The sequence below is a fragment of the Rosa rugosa genome, chromosome 7, assembly GCF_958449725.1.
Source record: "Rosa rugosa chromosome 7, drRosRugo1.1, whole genome shotgun sequence".
Taxonomy (NCBI): domain Eukaryota; kingdom Viridiplantae; phylum Streptophyta; class Magnoliopsida; order Rosales; family Rosaceae; genus Rosa; species Rosa rugosa.
The window spans coordinates 29,687,948-29,704,719 of record NC_084826.1 but is presented as its reverse complement, the minus strand read 5'-3'; the positions used below and the strand labels follow the sequence as shown (position 1 = coordinate 29,704,719).

The 16,772-nt window shown below is 41.9% G+C and overlaps 2 protein-coding genes and 1 long non-coding RNA gene across 4 annotated transcripts; 2 read left to right on the top strand and 1 right to left on the bottom strand.

Moving 5' to 3' along the window:
* Positions 1-3,266: 3,266 nt before the first annotated feature.
* LOC133723150 (uncharacterized) lies at positions 3,267-9,524 on the bottom strand. The gene is made up of 5 exons (XM_062149976.1): positions 9,139-9,524; positions 4,977-5,213; positions 4,196-4,291; positions 3,939-4,058; positions 3,267-3,449 (listed from the first exon to the last, which is right to left on the bottom strand). Exons 1-5 carry the CDS (start codon positions 9,499-9,501, stop codon positions 3,267-3,269), a joined length of 999 nt encoding a protein of 332 aa, XP_062005960.1. The 5' UTR covers positions 9,502-9,524.
* A 312-nt stretch (positions 9,525-9,836) lies between these two features.
* LOC133722116 (uncharacterized) lies at positions 9,837-12,034 on the top strand. Of its 2 annotated transcripts, XR_009852479.1 has the most exons (5): positions 9,837-9,928; positions 10,012-10,106; positions 10,194-10,245; positions 10,710-10,770; positions 11,871-12,034. It is a non-coding gene; the product is annotated as an uncharacterized LOC133722116 (long non-coding RNA). The 2 variants fall into 2 exon arrangements; XR_009852478.1 differs by lacking the exon at positions 9,837-9,928 and having other exon boundaries at positions 9,950-10,106.
* A 2,838-nt stretch (positions 12,035-14,872) lies between these two features.
* LOC133720720 (potassium channel SKOR-like) lies at positions 14,873-15,851 on the top strand. Its single transcript, XM_062147166.1, has 2 exons — positions 14,873-14,983; positions 15,572-15,851. Exons 1-2 carry the CDS (start codon positions 14,893-14,895, stop codon positions 15,817-15,819), a joined length of 339 nt encoding a protein of 112 aa, XP_062003150.1. The 5' UTR covers positions 14,873-14,892; the 3' UTR covers positions 15,820-15,851.
* The last annotated feature ends 921 nt before the right edge of the window (positions 15,852-16,772 follow it).

Sequence of the window (16,772 nt, the reverse complement as noted above, 5' to 3'; positions counted from 1 at the left end):
TCTTTCCTTGTAAATGTTCTTGTGAAACTAACTTTATGTTGCTTACCAAATAAACAATAATCACAAGGGTCAAGTGAGGTACCTTTGGCAAAGGGAATTAGAGACTTCTTTGCAAAAACTTGCAATCCCTTCTCACTTATGTGGCCTAGCAGCTTGTGCCATAAACTTGGAGAAGAATCGTCTACAACATTCAACTCTCCTTTGCATATCTTTCCATATGTCTTGTAGAGGGTACAACACATCTTCCCTCTAGCAACCACTAGTGATCCCTTGGTAAGCCTCCACTTTTGATCACCTCCATGATGATGAAACCCTTCTCGATCAAGCACACCGGTTGACATCAAATTGAGACGTAGACCTGGAACATGTCTAACATCTTTCAACATAAGCTTGTTGCCCAAATCGGTCTCAAAACAAATATCTCCAATTCCTGAAATCTTGGAGTAGCCATCGTTGCCCATCTTCACAATCCCAAAGTCACCACCTTTGTATGTAGTGAAGTACTCCAAGTGTGGAGTGGCATGGAAAGAGGCTCCGGAATCAACGACCCATGCAACACCGGGACAATCATCAACATGTAGACATTCACCTTCAAGACAAAGGAACTCACACTCATCATGAGACATGGAAGCTGCAGTGTTTTTCGTGTCATCCTTGGGTTGATGAGTATTGCCATCTCGACCCTCCTTTGGATCCTTCTTCAACTTGTTGCAATTCTTCTTCATGTGGCCAAAAATACCACAATGATGACACTTTCCATTGAATCTTGTCCTCGATCTGCTTACACTCCTTCCATGGCCTTAGGGACCTCTACTTTTGCTCCTTCCTCTATTCTCCGCCACAAAGACTTGGGTATTGTCGGAGCTTGAAGATTTTCTTCTAGTTTCTTCATTCAACATGTTACTCTTAACATTATCCATAGACAATACACCATTTGAAGCGGAATTACTTACAGTTACAACAAAGGTTTCCCAATTGTCCGGCAACGATCCCAATAGCAACAAGGCTTGCAACTCGTCATCAATCTTCATGTCCATCGTGGCCAATTGATTGATTGTACTTTGGAAGTTGTTGAGGTGCTCGGTTACTCTAACACCATCTTTGTACTTCATGTTTACAAGCTCCTTGATTAGAAATGCTTTCTTGGCAGCGGTCTTCTTCTCAAACAAGGACTCCAACTTCAACCACAATTCATGTGCGTTGGTTTCATTGGACACATGATGGAATACACTATCATCCACCCATTCGCGAATATGACCAATGGCTTTGCGGTTCATCTTCGTCCAATTCGCATCCGAGGTCTCTTCTGGCTTGGCCTCCTCTCCTTCGATTGGCTCATGTAAATCTTTGCAATAGAGAATATCCTCCATTCTCGGCTTCCATGTAATCCAATTAGAGTGGTTGAGTCGGATCATGGTACTCCTTGAACCTTCCATTCTAATGCCCCCCACAAACCAAGGGCTCTGATACCACTGTTGGGAAAATTAATAGAATGGAAATAATAACCTCAACCACAAAAGGATAATATGCAAAGAAATAAAGGGGTAAAAGAAAGAGAACACCGGATATAACGTGGTTCGGCAAGGTGCCTACGTCCACGGGGCAGCAACAACAAGAACTTCCACTATGATAAGGTGGGTACAAGAGATACACAACTTCAAGAATACTACTTGAAGGAAACTCTCTCTCTCACACTTGTTTTGCTACCTAACAACTACAACACTCTCAACTTGGAGTGGACACTCTTCACTCTCAACTTGGATGAAGATGAGATTGGATTGGATCGGATGAGACTTCATTGGAATGGGCAAATGACCTCTCCTTATATACACCAAGGAGGAACCCTCTAGATGACTTCATTAATGCTCCATTCAACCACCTTCATTTAATGCTCCTTCATGAATTTTCCACATTCATCTTGGTCCAAGCACTTCAAACTCTAGAACCAAGAGATGTTTGACCCCTCATAAATTCCTTGTGGGAAACTAGAATACATTATTCTAGAACCAATGGATCATTCATGAACATTCTTTGAATTTGGTCTGGATATTTAACACAAACGCCGTGGACACTACAAGAGAAAATGTCATCGGCGACAACCCAAAGTTGTCGTAAAAAGTCAAAATTTCTCGTTGAATTGAAAATGCGACGACTTTGGGTTGTCGCAACCAGTTGTCGCCTTATGTGTTTTACTGATTGTCAAAAGCGACGAAATTACACGGTTGTCGCTTTTCCAATATGCGACGCAATTGGTTCCTCGCATATCACAAATTGTGACACTCACAAATGTGTTACCAAAAACTATATGCGAGACTTTATATTTGTCACTATTTTTAATATACGAGGCTTTGTTTACGTCGCATATTCCATATGCGAGGTTTGGATGTTTGTTGCATTTTCAATTGGCGACGCAATTCGTTCCTCGCATATGACATCTTGCAAGACAAGAGAGTGCGTTACAGAATGCTATAAGCGAGACTTTATATTTGTTACAATTTCCAATATAGGAGACCTTGTTTACGTTGCATATTCCATCTGCGAGGTTTATATGTTTGATCGAAAATTTATATGCGAGACTTTTTTTGTTGCAAAAAATAATTGCGAGGATTCATTTTTGTTGCATATATTAATATGTGACACATATGCATTTGTTATAGAAAATTATATGCGAGGCTTCTTGTTTGTCTTCTATAATTTCGTCGAGGAACTTATTGCGTCACATATTGAAAAAACGACAACCCTATTATTTCGTTGCTTTTGACAATCAGTAAAACACATTACGCGACAACTGGTTGCGACAACCCAAAGGTGTCGCATATTTAATTAAGCAAGAAATTTAGTCTTTTTATGACAACTCTGGATTGTCGCCAATATCTTTATAAAGATATGTCAAATTAGCATAGTTGTCGAAAATATAAAATGCAAGATTAAATATTTGTTGAAAAAAATAATAGGCAAGATCGCATATAATGTTGCATATAATGATTTGCAACATATGCAAAAGAATCATTGTTTGTTGCAAATGACTTTAAATGAGGCTGGATTGTTTGTCTCATTTGATAATTATTTATTTAAAATTTTCAAAATAATTTGAATATTTAAAAAATTAATTTATTAATAATAATAAAAGATTTATTAAATCATAAATCAAATAGAGTTTACAAAATTCTACCCAGAAATAATAATAGCTAATAAAAAGAAAAATTGTTTGCCAAGCTAGACTAGCTAAATCCTAATCCAAAAATTACTAAAAATGACTTTATGAATCACAAATCTTCCTCCAAATCCTCTGTTTCAGAATTATCTCCATTGTTTTGGACACCGTCTTCATCTCTTCCAAAGACATCATCTTCTTCACTGTTGGGTACTACGATATTCATGTCAATGTTTTCTGTATCAGCAAAGCAACCTTGGCTATTCATCAGGAACTTCTTCAACATTGTCATTAGCTGTGCATTTTTGTGACCGCATAGTGTCCACAGTTGATTCAAGCTTCTTCACTTTATCTTAGGGCTGGGCACGGGCCGGGACGGGCCGGTTACTGACTGATACCGAGCCCGGTACCGAAAATATTATCCGGGACGGGACGGGACGGGATTACGGTTTTTCAAGGTTGGTACCGAAGGTACCGAAACCGACCGGGATCGGGTCGGGCCCGGGCCCAATTCGGGATACCCGATTCCTTTTTTTTTTTTTTTTTTTTTCCCACACTTAAGTACTTTAACAACTATCCAAAATTTCCAGATTTCAATCATTCTACTGATTCTAGGATGCAGCTGTCCTCTTAGCACTGCAACCTATAAATCTACACAATCAATTTTCCTGTCCTCTTAGCAGATTATGACAGGAAATTAAACAAGAAATTAAAGTCTGAAATAAGAAATTTAAAGTCTACAAACCATTACATGTTGAACAGGAAATTAAACAGGAAATTAAACCACTGCAGCCTTTCCCTTCCCCTTTGCTTTCGGGATTGTTGAACGTGTATTTCTGCTGGAGGCAGTGCTCTCATGAATTGGCTTAAACGTCCGAACATCCAAAATTGTCAATTCGTTGTTCTACATTTTAAGGAGAAAATGCAAAGACTATTAGAACAACAAACATCCATAGCTAGTGATACTCACTAATCACAACTCAAACAAATTGTACCCAATATTATTCCATTGTAAACAAAGAGATGAGTAGAACACTGTACCAGTGATGCGAATTTGCGAACAAGAGTTTCCCTCCCAGACAAATCAGTCACATCACTCACATGCTCCTCCTTCGGCTCTCTGACCTTCCTCTTCGACTATAAACACAATCCAATCAACTGATACATAAGCAAGGGTAATTTACGCAGCACCCAAACGATTAAAATACTTAATATATAAGCAGTAAATTCCTTTCAAATTCGGCAAAAGAAGTAAAGAACATATAAACTACCTTTCAAATTCGGGAAATTGGAAAGAATTCAGGATCGGGGATTTAGATGAAGAACAAAAGAAGATTGGGGATCGACTGATCGAGGGGGATTGGGGATCGACTGATCGTAGGGGGATTGGGGATTTAGATGAAGAACAGATCTTCTTCTAGAGAGTGGAGAAGACTCGAAGAGAGCTCAGATCTTCTTCTGGAGAGTGGAGAAGATCGAGGGGGATTGGGGATCAACTGATCGAGGGGGATTAGGTCGTTTAGTTTAGGTCAAAATGTTTTGATCAGGTGTGGTCATTCCCAGTGTTCTCACATATAATACCCAATCAAAATCAACCAAGTAATATAAAAAATTAAAGATTTAATTTAATTAATTAAAACGGGACGGGACGGGATCTACCGGGATCGACTATGCTAGTACCGGTACCGGGCCCGTTTGCTTCGGGACGGGACGGGACGGGCCCAAATAGTAAATTTCAGATTTTCATCCCGTCCCGTACCGGTGGATTTCGGGACGATTTCGGGACGGTACCGGGATTTCGGTTTTGGATGCCCAGCCCTACTTTATCTTGCATTACGTTCATCTCAGAACTCACAGCTGTTGAAGATGTAACAGTTGGAAGCTCCATGCGAGGAAACGAGCCTAAACCACGAACTCTTTTTCCCTTCCTTCCACACTCTTCAGCCATGATTGGAATCTCATCACGCGCAGTAACTTGTACAGATTCTGGTGGAATACCCTCTGGTGCCTCCAGGGTTAGTTTCTCCTTATGCTCTTCTCTCTTATTTTTCAGTCGATCCTACAAAAATAAAATATAAAAACAAAAATAAATATGTTATTTACTTATATTAAGCGACAACCAAATAAAGTTGTCACCAAATTGATTTTCAGTGAGGAAAGTAAGGTTGTCACATAATCATTAACCGACAATTCACAAAAGTGGTAACTAAATCAGTATTCAGTGACAGAAATATAGTTATCACATAAACATTAAGCGGCAATTCACAGAAGTCGTCGCCTAATTAATCTTTTGCGACGATGTTAAAGTTGTCACATAAACATTAACCGACAATTGGTAGAAATTGTCGCTTAATTGATATTTTGCGAGGAATTGGGTGTCGCATAATGTCATATGGGCGACAACTGTCAATTTCTTGCAAATTCCTACTTTATGCGACAAATTGGTTGTCGCCGATTGGATCATATGCGACAATTGAAATTTCCTCGTATTTGCCAAGCATTTGCGACAAATTTTGAGTTGTCACAATGAAATTCCTCGCTTTTGCTATTTTCTCTTGTAGTGGGACGAGGAGAGCACCAACCTCATCACCAGGTTCTTCTCTATGCCTTTTGAAAAAGGACTTCTTGCCTTACGGATAAGGGCTTTGGTTGTGATCTCTTCGCGACACCGAATCGATACTCAATGTTGAGGTTGAGCAGAGCAATCACTGGGAAGTTTGGAGAAAGCACGGGTTTTGCTAAAGTGTGACTTTAGCTTCGCTAGGTTGCGAGGGCATTACCCTTGCTTCGCTGGTTTGCAACTAGGTTGCAGGTAGGTTTGCTCGAGAGAGGCTTTGATAATCTGTGCGATTAGTTGATTGAAGAGTTGTCTATAATTCATCCTTGAAACCTGATATTTATACCTAGGGTTTCGACTGTTCCTTGCCATAGAAGGATTATTGATTGAAGTTTCCTATTCGATCTCTGCTACTTGATTCCAATAAGGGCTTGTTTTCCTTATGGATCACGGAATGAGTGAAGCTATAACCCAAACCCAAGTAGGCTTATTTTTGGGCCGCAGGTATCGGCCAGCTGTGCTAAATCCCCTAAAGGATCATGCCAAAAATACTTTTGGGCTCAAACATTGCCCCCCAAGCTCCGAAATCAGGCCCGCGAGAAGTAACTGATTGAAGGGGACTTAAAACGACACGCCTAACAATCGAAACGAGGCCATTAATAAGGGTCGCGTCCATTCGCTTTGTAAAACGTCTTTTTGTCGTATCGTTTCCCTCACAAAATCTCTTATTTAAATCATGCAGCCACTTCAGACCTATCACATCAGAAACCCTTCCAGTCTCCTAAACCCAGAAAACTCCTTACTCCATACACCTTTTTACAGAAACCCAGAAATGGCTCCCCCAAAGAAGATGATCATCGATCAGGAAGAAGAACTTAATGAGAAAGCCGCCCATACTTGGGGAACAAGCGTAGGTGCCTGCTGTTTCATTCATACTATCGTCCGAAAACCTCTGCTTCTCAGACTCCCAAACCACCATGCCGGACTGGGCCCTTCACCATGAGATTCCATCCCGGACGACGCGCTCGCCCTCTACGGCCTACCCATCCGAAGACCCATTCCGGTCCTTAGAAGAATAATTGGAGATTTCACTAGCTGGGGTGCGCATCAGCACAGAGCCAAAATAGGGCATTAGCTCGCCACCATCAACGCGGCGGAGCTCTAATGGTATCGCGAAGCACGAGCTCGAGATCTAGCTCGCTGGGACGCGGCAGGTATTACTCAGACTATTGATCTTTGTTTTTGCCTTCCGCGCGGTGGAAATCGTTCACCACTGGCTGCCTTTCTTTGTTTTTGGAACACCGCCACCAACACTTTTGACTTTTGATTTGGTCAAATGGGCATCACTCTGCTAGACATCCTCACGATTACTGGGTTACCCATTGACGGCGAGCCCTACGTCCATGGCCAATTTGACTCTGTCGCCTTCACTTTGACAATGGCTCAAACCGGCCGCAGCTCTCATAGCGGCTCCTACCCGCATTGGCTGTCCCATTACCGCAGAGAACACAACGCGACTGGAGGTATTGCCTTCCTGGAGTACTGGCTGTGCAAGTTCATCTTCTGTACCTCTGCCAACAAGCCCACTGGACCTTGGACTTCTCCCCTCGCGACGGCCATCGCGTAGGGCTCGGACAACCGGTTTTGGGCGCCCTCTACCGCACTTTATACCAGGCCACCATGCATCCTTTCGAAACTAACATCTCAGGCCCCTTCTGGATTCTTGATTTCTGGATTCAAATTTACTTTCCATTCTTCCCCTATGACGACATTCCGCCGCTACCTCCAACTAACACTCTTCTTGGCCGATGGCTCTGCCGCGAGGCAAGGTACACATCCCCGCCCTATTCTGAGTGTTTTACATATCTATACCTCCTGCACGAAATGCCTTTCCTCGACTTAGTGATTAATAAGAGATTCCCGCCACCTCTTGAGCAAGGGTTCCTTCCCAGGGAAGTTGATTATAGTGATCGCGCACGCTTGACTTTTCGCCGCGCGATCTCCTGCTTAGACATTAGGCTCACCGCGGAAGAACTCAGTTATGAGCTTTACGTGCCCAATCACTTTGCTCGCCAACTCGGGCTGATTCAGTTAGTGCCATTCCCCCTCTTTGACACTTGGAACTACAACACCTCCTGGCGCAGAATTGGTCCCCCCACTGGGCCTCCGCCAGCCCAAAGCATGCTTGCATTGGTTGATCTTCCTCAATGAGCTAACGACCTCGCTCTCGTTGATGGGACCTTCGAAGATTATGATCAATGGTGGGAAGAAGTCTCTGTCAACTGCTAGAGACAGCGGGATGATGAACTCTTCGCAATCATCTTCCAAGATCTGCAGTATCCCTATGATGTTGATACCGAACTGCTTGCTCGCTTCCCAGAAGCTGAGGTGCGATCTCCAGTACCCGAGCCGGCTCCACGACCCGTGAGAGCCCCGCGACCTGCTCAAGCCGGCATTGTTATCTGTGAGCCACCACAAGAGGTAACTTGCCATTTGAATGTTTTATTTTCTTCTCCCACTTTAACTCCACTCTTTTTCCCCTTACTCTTCTTTCATATAGCAGGGACGTGTTCGGCCTTCCGGCAGCAGCATAGTAGATGCTTCTCTAGCCACTGGTCAGGCTGCCAAACAGAAAGCTATATCCACAGAGCCTGAAGTTGAAGACTCTTCTTCCGATGATGACGACCCACAAACTGTAAGGACTTTCCTCCCAGAGTCTGAGATTGCGACATTTTCTCCACAGTCTAACTTAACTCTCTTTTGAACCTGACAGCTTGTCGTTGCTTTGGCCCGCAAACGCAGTCGAGTTGACCCCCGGACCGACCTGTGGGAAAAAGATGAACCACCCGCATTTCGACTGGTACTTCACACTAAACGCAAAACTGAAATACTCATTCTATCGTTATGTCTGAGCCTATAACGCTCCTTACTTGCAGGTCCGTCATAGGCCCTTAAGGCCAATCGGTGAAGGATCATCCACTGCTGGTGACGGAGTACCCTCTACTCAAGCACCCACTGGTTAGACCCAAGCGCGGCCTGATTCAACCAATCTTCCACCTCTAATTAGCACCGCGAGCTATCCGCAACTACCCCTGGTGCCAGTGCAGATTCTGGATGACAGCTCACCTAAGGCTGAAGAAAAAGCGCCACCTACAGAAACCTCTCATGAGGAACCAACTGCAAACCCCATCCTGGAGCAGGTCATGCCTGATCCAGCCAATCCTCTCGATATTGTCTTTTGATTCACAAAAGATTCATATGACTTAGACAACCTCCTAGTGGACATATAATTGGCTACTGGGTATTTTGATTTGGCAGTAAGAGTGGGTTCATATCTTTTGGCTGATTGACCGCGAGTGGTCCTATTTGGTAACACATATTGCCCAACATTAGACTCATTACTACTAGTACTAGTGGGTGGACATACCTCAAATGAGTGATCTTCAGTACCAGGAAGCTGTGGGTCAGGGGTAGAAGCAATGGTAGGAGGGACAATTGTGTCTTCAACATCATTTTCGGCCATAGAGACTGGTGCTTTGATGTTTGGAGTTGTATCTTCAACATCATTTTCAGCCATAGAAACTGGTGCTTGGATGTTTGGAGCTTCTGCTTCTGGAGGCGGCGAGCTAATGGTCTCAACTGGATCCGTCAAAATACCACCTGCTTCTTCTCCTCCTTCTGATTCCTCCCCCTCTCCATGATACAGCTCTTCAAAAAATGAATTCTCCCCCTGAAGAGCTGTATCTGAAGAGGAAAAATAACTCATGTCCTCAAAGAAAGTAACATCCATAGTGACGTAGTACTTCTTAGTAGGTGGATTGTAACATCCCGTATCTTAATTTACCGGTTTACTAATCATTAGGACGGTAAACGACATTTACTATCACTTTTACTGTCGTTTCAGTACTTTTAGGGGGCCATAAAATATGACTTTTTGTTCGGGTCAAAATTTGAGAAAATGTTCTTCATGGAAGTTGTAGAGGACGTTAAACCGAGCGCGTGCATATATGGTATGTAAAAATCGGAGTTCGTATACGAAAGTTATGGCCAAAATACTAAAGTTACTGTTCATAGTAAGTTTCTATAAATTGCCGAGTTACTGTGGTAAGTTTCCATTTTCGGAAACTTACCGAGCCTCTCCCCGATTCTCTCTTCCTCTCCGACCTCTTCACCTTCTTCCGGCCATAACTCCTCCATCCGGCGACGGATTTTGAAGTGTAAGATGTCGTTGGAAAGCTCTCTTCCTTCTCTTAATTTCTGGGTTCGTTTCGTAGCTTAATATGAACTGTGGAAGGTGCAGCAACGAGAAGAAGAGGACGGTCACTGTAGCAGTTTTGAGTCAACGCCGATATTTTCCGATTCCGGCAGTCTCCGGCCACCAAATTGGCGTCGAAGGTTCGGTTTTTGACATAGATCATTTCCCCTAATGTCTTTCATTTCAATTTGTAGTGTAGAGGTCGAATTAACAATTTCAATTTCTAGGGTTCTTGGAATTTCTGGAAAATTTTCACCGGCCAAATTGGAGCTCTTCCAGGTAAAATTGGAACTTGTTGTAGTTGAGAAAGAGGTTGGGTTTGTTGAGTAGATGGTGCTGCCAAATTTTGGTGGCCATCGGAGGTGGTTGCCGCCGGCGCGTGGGGCCCACGCGCTTCCACTGTTGGTGGCGCGTGGAGGCCTGTAGGGCAGTGTTTTAATTTCAGTTTTTATCCCATTAAATTGTAGAATTGTTGTAGAGCTTGTATGTGAAGTTTGGTGAATTTTGGAGGGTTTTGGAATTATTTGTGAATTTCCGAAGTTTGAAATTTTGTGATTGAATTGTGGGAAATCCGGCCGTCGGATTTCCTTCGTTTTCGTTGTGGGATATATAAATTGAGGAATTGGTGTTGTGGAAGAGATTTGGGTTGAATTTGAGAAGTAATGGAGATAGGGATTTTCGGGTTTCGTTTAGGTTCGTAATTATTTTATCGGATTGTCGTTTACAGAAATAATTGTGTACAGGGCAATGCCGCGAGCTACGGTTAAATGAAGGAACTCGTTTGCGTGGTCGCCCAATAGTACTGTGAGTGGACTTTTGTTTTTAAGTAAATGATGCATGCATTTATTTTGAAATTATTGGTTTATTTAATTATCGTTTTATTTATCGAACATGATATTTTGTCTTGGATTATAATTTGACATTGATTTTTCATGAGTTTCGGATATGAACTTATTATGCTCGGATTTGGATTTATGAGTTGTTTTTGAGAATATGAATTGATTTTCAGAAATTGATTATAATTATTATTTGAAATTCTGATATTGTGATTTTCAATGAATTCTTTTCCGAGGTGATTTCCGGAATTTCATATTTATTTTTCATTCACCGATTTGAGATCTCCGAAAGATTTTCGAAATGAGATTTCGATGGAATTATTTCTTGTTTGTTTATCGACTTTCGGTTTTGGCATTGGGAATGCCTCGATGATGATTTTGGAATTGGTTTTGTTTCGAATCATGATGATACTCTTGGCGTGTGGGACACGTCGTTGGAAATGCATTTGCGAGAGATGGGGGAAGCCTTATGTATTTTGGATTTACTGGATTTTCGGTTATGTTTCCCTGTGCCATACTGACGGGTGATTTTATCATGCTAGCATTGATTTTCCGTCTTTGTGGCGCGGTGATGGGATCACCGTAGCCCTTCCGCCTTTGTGGCGCAGGTTACTGTCTCTGTGACAGTAATTCTGTAGCCCAGTATCTTATCGCTACACTTAGTGGCGTAAGGGTATATTACGGGAGTTATGGGAGTTCTTTAGCCTGGGAGGCTATCACCCAAGCCTGAGTGGCTTATTCGTATGGCTATCATCTTCCCCTACTCATTATATTATTGCTGGGCTAGCGGGGTCTAGTCCGATTCCCTTAACCAGCGGGGCTGGTCTTATTTTCTTGAGTATCAGAGTTCTTTCCTCTTTGCTTGGTTGTGGCTAGCGGGGCTAGTCGGTTTTCTTGAGCTGAACTAAAGTTGTGTTTCTTTAAATTGTTGCATGCATCGGGATTTTTAAAGAAATAAATGTGGGAAAGTATGAAATACATTTGGTTTTAATTTGTTTATTTTTGTCCACTCACGCTAACGTGTTTTTCAATACTTTTCCCCTGGGCCCTTCGGTTTCAAATGCCCAGTTTGCAGGCGAAATTAGTTGAGGTCGGGCGTACATGGAGTCGAGGCATAGCCAACAGCATTGCTTCCGCGTACTCATTCTATTTCTGTTTTCTTTGTTACCTAGTGGATTAGTATTGCTCTGATAACCTATGGGATTAATATTGTTTTTGGGTTGAGACTGATATTTGTGAAATTGGAGTTGTGATTTGGGGAGCAGATGGCTCCAGAAGATTAAGGATGGATGATTTAGAAGTGTAAATGTTTTCCTACAGGTTTTGGGTAGCCTACTTTTAGGGGAAGTTCCGCCAAATTTTTGGTAGAATCTCTTCTAAAGTGGGCCCCGCAGGGCCACTTCGGATTTCAGGGTGAAATCTGGGGCGGGTCCTGTCATGGATGAAAGCACTTGTACCCTTTATGATACCCTCCGTAGCCAACAAACACACACTTAAGTGCCCGGGCATCCAATTTAGACCTCTGGTTCTTAGGAACATGGACAAAAGCAACACAACCAAAGACACGAGCTGGAAGATTATGAAATGAAGGTAAGGAGACATGAGATGCAAGAACCTCAAATGGAATTTTTCCCTGAAGGACACTAGAGGGAAGACGATTGATAAGATGAGAGGAAGCATATACAGCATCGCCCCAAAGATACTTAGGCATATGGGCACTAAAGAGAAGGGCACGAGCCATATCAAGTAAATGACGATTTTTCCTTTCAGACACTCTATTTTGTTCAGGTCTTTGTGGACATGTGGTTTGGTGAACAATCCCATGGCTGTTAAAAAACTCTTGGAAAACATGATTAACATATTCCCCCATCTTTGGTGCTATGGTACTGTGTTTGAACAAGAGTACGAAAAGTTTGGAAAGCTAGAAAGACTTCACCTTTGGTTTTAAGAAGGGCAACCCATGACAATCTTGTACAATCATCAATAAACAACACAAAATATCTCATACCCAATACAGTGGGCTCTCTAGAAGGTCCCCAAACATCAGAATGAATCAACTGAAAAGGAATAACATTTTTATAAGACACTCTAGGAGAATAAGTAGCATGATGACTCTTGGCCAAAACACATGTTTCACAACGTAAAGCAGACTCATTCACACCAATAAACAGAGTAGGCATGGTTGTTTTCATAAGACTAAAAGAAGGATGCCCTAAACGGCGATGCCACAACTAAATTTCACTTATCTTATCAGAATTCAAAGTCAAAGTGACTCGGGACTGTGCTCCTAGTTTCTCTCTTGCGTATGTCTGATCCAGATGGAACAACCTGCCCCTCAGATACCCCCGACCGACTATCTCCCAGGTGAGAAGATCCTGAAAAATCACATACATGGGATAAAAGGTTATGGAGCATTTAGACTCAGTAATCAACTGTGGAACAGATATCAAGTGATGAAACAAGTCAGGTACATATAACACGTTATGAAGCTCTAAAGTGGGAGTAATACACACTGACCCTGACCCTAACACAGGAAAAGCCTCACCATTGGCATTGGTGACATAAGACACTGGTGGGGAAGACACGTAAGTAAAATACGATTTATCATAAGTCATATGATCGGAGGCACCAGAATCAATAATCCATGTATCAGAACCAACAAAGTTGGAAACCTTTAAAGCCATTCCAATCTTACCACAACCAGCTATAGAGGCCGTAGGAGCAGCCCTACCTGCAGTATGATGATCATGTCCTGCTACGCCATAGAAGTCGGGTTCTTGAATTAACTAAACCGCAGCTGCCTTTGCCTTAGGACGATAACCTTTCTTTTTGGGGTGCCCATTCAGCTTCTAATAAGTCTCCGAAACATGTCCAAGGTACAGAAACCTCAACCTTCTGGACCTCATGGATCTTGGAACTCTGACCTTCACTGTCATCACCACCCATTGCCAAAGTACAATAGCAAACAACACACAAATCCCAAAGAATGCAGCGGAAAGAAGAAGAATAGGAGGCTCCAAAAATACTAACATTTTTTTTTTTTTTTTGAACTTGTTGGAGGTGATTGGGTTGACCAAAGTGAGGCTGACCGAGTTAGGCTGGTTGATCGGGCTGACTCAGTTGACTGAGATGGACCGAGTTGAGGGACACACTGACAACGCAAAATCAGGTTGAGACGCGACAGTGGGCTGTGAACGGCGGAGCAACGCGAAGGAGGAGATGGAGCGACTCGACCCGGAGATGAGGATGACGATCTCCACAGATGAAGTCGACGATCTGGGTGCTTTGCGGCGTGGCCTGGAACTGATGAAGTAACAGCCGGAAACTAGCCAGCAACAGAAAGCTGATTAGTCTGAAGAACCGATTAGATCAGATGGAACCCAGTCGCCGATCAGATGGATTGACGTTGCCGATCGGATAACCCGATCTGGTGGATTGACGTTGCGTGAATTGATGAGAAGCCTTGGACCAGTTCATGACGACGACCTGGAAGTATGGAGGTCTGGAAGGAAGAACTCCGATCTGGGCAATATGAATTGAAAGGAAAACGACGACTCCGATGATCTAGGACCAAAGAAAACACGACGACTCCAATCTGGAACAGATGAAGGACAGCGTCGTTTGAGAGAAAAGGACAGATGATGTCAAAGCCGATCTGCAAAGATGAAGGCTGACGTCTGAGTCGAGACTATTTTCCTCTAATTAAGAGACAATTAAAGAAAGAACAGAGAGACAAAGTCCTTGTCGGATCTTTACTTTGATACCAAGTCAAATAAGACATGATTGAGAGAATGATTTTTTTCTAATTTCTAATTACACCCATTATGTGGTGTATATAAACAGATTACAATCGTACTACAACGTACTACAACTATTGTGTACTACTGTACTACACAACATATACAAGGTAAGTAGTTACAACAATACATTCCCTTGTTAGTCTATTCATAATAGGGAACTATGACTCACACTAACAGCAGTTATAAACAATATGATATAATACTGTCTGTTCTTGCTCTATGCCTCCAACAACCTTATGATTGTTTGGTTACCCTGTAGGTGGGGAAACACAACACTAGATGAAGGTCGGATGTGTGGAAACAAGAATTTGATTAGATTGCTGGAAGAAGCAAAGGCTGCTCAGTTGTCGGAATTCCCATACCGTGCTCAAGAAATTGCAGGTACATGAGATAATTCTTTTACAATTTCTTTGCTACATTTAAGTGGAACCTAGATTAGATTTATTGACCCGGAGGCAGGCCAAACTGCTATCAAAAGGTTCATTTTTTATTTTATTTTATTTATTTAACTTTTACCTTCACAAAGGTTTGAGAGAACAAAAGCGTCAAATCAAAGTCAAATTATAGTAAGGTGTTACATTTTAGTAAGATGCTTGTACTTTTTGTAATCACCAATTTTAAAACCAAGGGAAGCCAATGTGGGATTTAAGTATTGAACCATGTCTGGTTTTGGCAAAAGAAGTTGAATCTGCAGAGGACGTGAATGTGGGTTTAATAGTTTACTAATTGTCCTACTGGGTCTAGGAGTCGAGGCATTTTCAGGAGGAGGAGATATTGCCTCCAAGTTCAATCCCAAGTTTAGAATAGTGTTTCGATTTCAAGTCGAATGAGGCAATTTTCACAAGTCATGGAATTTCATCATATACATGCAGGGCCAGACAACCTGCTTGCCTTATTATGGACAACTTAACAACTATTGCTTTACTTGTCACTGGTCTATTGATAACAAGTTTCTGTTGCAACTTACAGATAAAATGCATCCGAAGAAATGCACAGTGTTTCCCTTCCCCCCACGGGATAGCAAAGAAGACAGAAAACCTGGAATTGTGTTATGGCTCCGTCCCACTATCAAAGAGCTTATCAATACAGCGTCAGAGAAACTAGAATTTGAAGGTGGTATATGTATATTATCAGAGGATGCAGGTAAAATTCTTGACGTAGGCTTGATAAATGATGGTCAGAAGCTGTATTTAGTCACCGAGACGTATTTGAACTAAACTTTGTGACCATTATTAATTGCCATATAGTCCTCGTATCATCTTTATATGCAAACTTGAATATATCCAGTTCCACAAATAGAACCAAGTTGAATTGTAGAAGGGAAAGATCCAAAAGTGTGTCGATTTAGACACCACAGGACAACATGAGTTGGTCGGTGAGATGTGATCGGTTGGTTATCTGAAAGAATCAGTCCTGTAGAAGTCACGAGCTACATTTCCACTAATACAAGGATGGGTGGGGTGGGAATAAAAAGAAAAAAGGATAACATGTGTTGAATTATAATCGCGGACTGACTAATGACTTGTGTGATTTTATTAACACTATCTTAGAATTTTTGACCTAAAAATAACTTTCCCATCCGAACATGGAAAAGATGTGGACACCTTCTGGGCCAAAAAAAAAAAAAAAACAAACAAACAGGTGGATATCTCCTTTTCACTCTAAGGACGGAGCAGACGTCATGAAAACCACTCAACTTTGAGTTCAAGTTTCCAATTACACTAGATAAAAAAAAAAAATCATAAAAAAAAAAATTCAATTACATTTTCGGTTGCAAATTATGTACCTTCTAATTTTATTGTGCCGTTAAAAGAATAGATGGAATTATTACCCCTCAACAAAAAGAAAAGAACGATAAATGAAATTATTTATGTGATGACTCTTTGTCGAGCCCTTTAATACAATTATGCATTGGCTAAGCAAAATAAAAAGAATAATCCTACGCGATAGCCATACCATTACATTTTTTTGAAGATAATACTTTCATTTATAGGAAGCTCATGCCAGAATGGCACGATACATAGTGCCCACCAGGGGTGATGGGTGCCATTACACTTAAAGAAATTCCACTCCTTTTCCGGAGCCTAGCAGAACAACATAATTCTATACTAAAATAATAGCAGACAAAGTTCTTGGTGCCACTGCGCTCAATTGCGGTACACCAAAGAAC